Genomic DNA, 4,611 nt, shown 5'->3' on the forward strand with positions numbered 1-4,611 from the left:
CTTATTAGTACACATCTTAACTTTTATTCTATTAAGTTTTAAGGTAAGAGATTAAGTATTTAGTACAGAGTAGCTTTCTACACTCTTAAGGACTTTTATTGTCTTCTACACCCTTTATAATCCTTAGTTTCTCCTCTAGTTCCTTATTGTTCTGTTTATTATAAAATGTGTACTCATTTACTATAGCTCCTTAGTTTTTTTAACTCCTCTTGTATTCCTTCTTATTCCTTAATATAAATCCCAGCTAGTAGCTTTAGAATATAGTTAGTTATAAGGTTGTAATATACATTTGCAGTTTGAGTGTGTTATCAATCTAGAGACACTACTCTCCTAACATTAGAGACATAACTACATATAGTGTAGTATAGTTACAATAATATTATAAAATACAACTTATATAAGAGGAACAGTTATATAAGAAGTATATGTACTATAAGAGGAACTTTAAATAAAATTATATTGTTTTACAAGACAATAGTATTTTGTACTTTAAAAAGCTTCTGAGTAGCTAACTTGCTATTTATTTTTAGTAAGAGTAAGATTCTATAATACAAAAGAAAACTTACAAATATTAATAGACTAGTACTAAGTATATTAACCTAATACTTATTCTGAAGAGTACTAAGTAATTCTAAAGCACAACTTGTAGTAAAAACATTAATATCTAACAACTAATACTGTTTAGTATAAATACTAAAGTCCTGAATTTTCTTGAGAGGAATCAATTAGTATAAATACTAGTACTAAAAACTGTAAAATAAGCTAGTAGGACATAAGTAACACTATTACTAGAGTCAAAGATCACACCTGTAGTAAGAACATACTATGTGAAAATAATGAAAGACTAGTATTTATACTGTTAGTCAAAAGAGCCAGTCCTAAAGAAATAGGTCTGAAATATACTAACAATACCTGAGAGGGTCTAGAATACTAAAAGGGACCTAAAAACACTTGTAGTCTTAATAGTAGATACTTATACAGTTAGTATAAGAAAGATAGAATTGGTAAGAGGACAAGTTAAGAAGTATACAACCTGTGTAATATGTGTCAGTTGTGTTGTATAAGATTACATAATGTAATAATATACAACATATTTACTAGACTGACTAGTTTGCCTTTAACTGTGTTTTTAGTAGCTAGAATTATAAATAACATCTTTTTCTTACTCATAAAACCTCTAAATAACTCTATGTACAACTATTACTCCTTATTTTAGCTTGTAAGTTACAGAAAGAAACTTATTTTACTTTAGTCTACATAATATGTATTAAGTATGCTTACATAATGTTTCAACATAAAGCAAGCAAGTCAAAAATGCTTAGAGGCCACCTAAGGTACAGACTATCTCTATTCTAATTAGAGAGCTATATGGCCCTTGTAGTCCCTCTAATTAGAAGGGAGTTTGGTTTTCCCCTCATACTGTATACAAATTACAATACTGAGTATAATACTGACTTAATAAAAAATATTTTGCTCAATAGACTATAATATGTGTAACACCCTGCTTAGATAACTCTGTGACAATACATATGTAATGTAAGTGTCTATAATGTGACACATGTCTTTACAGTATTGAGCTCATTATTGACACAATGAGCTCATCTATATTACTCATTTCTCAACCATTTATATTATTTCTTTTAATATTAGCTGTGTATATTATTATTCCAACTATATTTTCAATAAAATATGTAATTCTTAGTGAAAAATCAAAGAAAAAACTTGCTTTAGAACTTGTCTGCCTTGCTTAAGTAACAACGTGTTGCATGTTACGCAACTGGCTGATGTAAGCATGTTCAATGCCCTCCTCGGTGACTAAGGGAGGGCTTCCTTTTTCTACAACGTCCCTGTCAGTGTCTTTGAATCTTTTACTCCACATGCTAAAAACTAGAAAGATGGTTGCTTGTGGGGCTTGTACACTGGCACCTTTACAGGTAGGAGTTTCAATCTCCACCATAACATTCTAGCAATCTGCATTCTGGCTCTGTAAGCATTAGTTGTACAGCATCCGGTGGACTTTCACTATACCTTAGGTGCTGACGCCATGCGGGCGTCACTGGTGGTGCATTTGTTCAAAAAAAATTGCAAGACTTCAGACAGCACACGACGATGACAAATTGACAGTGTCTTGCTAGCAAGGCAGCGACATTCCAGGTATACTACGGATAGAGCGACGATGGCAGGTGAAAGGGTAAGAAAGAGGAATCAAAGTGGTTCTAGATAACGGAGGAACAAAGGCAGTGAAAAAGAAGATCAAACCCGAAACAGTGATAAAGTACATCCAGCGGTTGCGTTGAATAAAGGAAGAAAAGAGGAAGCAGGGATCGCACACAGATACAGGAAACAACCGCTGATTAGACGACAGCAAGAGGATTGATAAGGTCCGTAGCGTTTTTAAGATAAATCGTGGCGGTTGAAGTAATTGGAGACGAGGTTTTAGAATTTTAGGTGGTAGGGTACAGGTTGGACACGGGAATTACGAACTTAGAGTGACCCAGGTTTCTTTGCCTTCAGAAATGGCATCGAAGTTCTTGCCACTGCGCAGCCGCCTTTCTACCATCACAGGGGCCTCGTCAAGGTTGATTAACTTGTTTGAAGGCGGTGGGGAACCTTCAACCCAACCCTTCCAACCTCTCCTAGAGGCAATGCGCCTCTTGCGCGGCTTGGACTGCGGAGGAGGCGATGCCGACTTAAACGCATGGTCGAGAAGTGTAAGGCCATCCTCAGGAGTGCGTGGGTACTTGGAGGAGCCGAAGGACATGGTTGACAAAATTGACGGGCCGGGGGTTGGTGGTAAGGAGAGTTCTGGTGGCGGTGTGGGCGAAACGGAGCGTGTAGGGGCAACAGGGGGTCCACGTATACGCCAGAAGGACAACACGCTGCTGTTGACGGTTGGCACTGCAGCAATTCTACCATGTACTGTGGTTGCCGTGGATGGCCCTGCGGAGACTGCGCCCGCGCCGATGCTGATCTGGCGGCGCGTGCCGTCTGCCTGCTCTGCGCGTGCGTGCTGCTTCTTGAGCCGTTTCTTTTCCTTCTCCCTCTTCTTCCGTTCCAACCGTCTGACCCCCCTATCTTCCTCATTGCCCTCGACAGGCTTGTAGGGACAGATGCCTTTGAGGGGGCTTGTGAGGACGTCGCGAGGTGGACGCGGGTCGAAATTGCCCGCGAGCACGGTGGTGGCCGTGCGACGGCGCTTCATGGGCGGTGGACGCGACGGATAGCTGTAGAGGGCGGACATGGTGGATGGAGTGGAGGACAAGATGGGCATTGGAGGGGGGGAAGAGAGCAGACGTGCTTTTAGATGTGTTTGGACGTGCTATTGTGCTGTATTAGACACACTCTCAGACACTCACTACATACTACACATTTGGAAACTGTTTCTAATAATACCGTCAGAGTCTGAGCACACAAATAAAAATTCTGTTGACATATTAAGTATGCTTGAACACTGCTCTGACATACTTCCATAAATGTGCTACATAGTCTCTATTTGCATTCTTTGTTTTTCCACACCCTAAAGTATCTCAAAAAAAATTGACATTTCTGTTCTGTACCCTATTACTACACATTTTGTTGTTTGCTATCTTGTGTATCTTGTCTTATCTTCTTACTATGTTATCACAATCTTATGAATAACTTGATGTCTTCATATTGTTCAAATGTCTTGAAAGAATTATAATTCAAGTATATGTATTTGCATTTTGATACACTTCCATTTGATTTCTGACAGAATAAAAATAGAGTGGTCAGACTTTACAATTCAAGGCACAATTCACTTTACAATTCTGGAAGGTGGGTCATGATGTGAATCCTGCCTGTTGGTCTGACCAGCATAGATTCACATACAGGATTCATACTATATATCAACTATAGTTGCTGAAGTCCGGTCCTGGTCCGGTCCGGGCATACTTCACCTGGACTCAGGACCGGACCAAATCTGCGGTCCGGGAGTGTCCCGGACTGGGGACCGGACCTATGTGGACGGGTAGTGGACCGGACCCAAGTTCCAGTCCGGTTCTGGACCGGTCCATAACCGGACCTGAGAGAAAAAAAATTTAAGAGATGAGTTAGAGTATTATTCTTTGTATCTAAGTACAAAAGTAATATATTTTTGTATATACTACATAATCTACAGACTAGACACTGTAGTGGTTTTCCTGACGCAATTCTGAGGCTTCGGCGCGAGCCTCGCGACACGAGTCCTGAAGCTGGACTACAACTGCCTCTAAGCTGGTTACTGCGATTTACGGACACTTAGTTGTCGGAACATGAATATTTAGGTACTTAGCAGCAGACGGACCTGTCTCTTCGAGGGTGGCAATATAGTTGGCACGGCGTGCACGGAAAGCAGCCTGAGCGTCAGCGTTCTTCTTCTTTCTGAGAGTGATTTCGGACATCTTGTCTAATTTGTCAGGGGCAGGGGCATTGGCTGGCTGCTTGACTGGGCGGCTGGGACTGCGGCGTCTTTGGCATAGGACGGGAGAGGAGTGAATATACATAAAGGGAATAAATATTTTGGGAGACAATAACCAGATAGGAGAGTCAAGTTTAGTAGCCATACATTGAACAGTAAAGAACAAGGAATAAAGTTTTGCTTTGCTTGGACTG

At 40.2% G+C, this 4,611-nt stretch overlaps 2 protein-coding genes across 2 annotated transcripts; both read right to left on the reverse strand.

The window, feature by feature from the left end:
* Positions 1 to 2,096: 2,096 nt before the first annotated feature.
* FOMMEDRAFT_24335 (uncharacterized protein) lies at positions 2,097 to 3,356 on the reverse strand. The gene is made up of 3 exons (XM_007272079.1): positions 3,097 to 3,356; positions 2,441 to 3,003; positions 2,097 to 2,381 (listed from the first exon to the last, which is right to left on the reverse strand). Exons 1-2 carry the CDS (start codon positions 3,239 to 3,241, stop codon positions 2,477 to 2,479), a joined length of 672 nt encoding a protein of 223 aa, XP_007272141.1. The 5' UTR covers positions 3,242 to 3,356; the 3' UTR covers positions 2,097 to 2,381; positions 2,441 to 2,476.
* Positions 3,357 to 4,139: 783 nt separating this feature from the next.
* On the reverse strand, positions 4,140 to 4,400 carry FOMMEDRAFT_162787 (uncharacterized protein; the record flags this gene model as incomplete). The annotated part of the gene is made up of 2 exons (XM_007272080.1): positions 4,140 to 4,240; positions 4,304 to 4,400. 2 exons carry the CDS (start codon positions 4,398 to 4,400, stop codon positions 4,140 to 4,142), a joined length of 198 nt encoding a protein of 65 aa, XP_007272142.1.
* Positions 4,401 to 4,611: the final 211 nt, after the last annotated feature.

This window comes from Fomitiporia mediterranea (assembly GCF_000271605.1).
Source record: "Fomitiporia mediterranea MF3/22 unplaced genomic scaffold FOMMEscaffold_27, whole genome shotgun sequence".
NCBI lineage: Eukaryota > Fungi > Basidiomycota > Agaricomycetes > Hymenochaetales > Hymenochaetaceae > Fomitiporia > Fomitiporia mediterranea.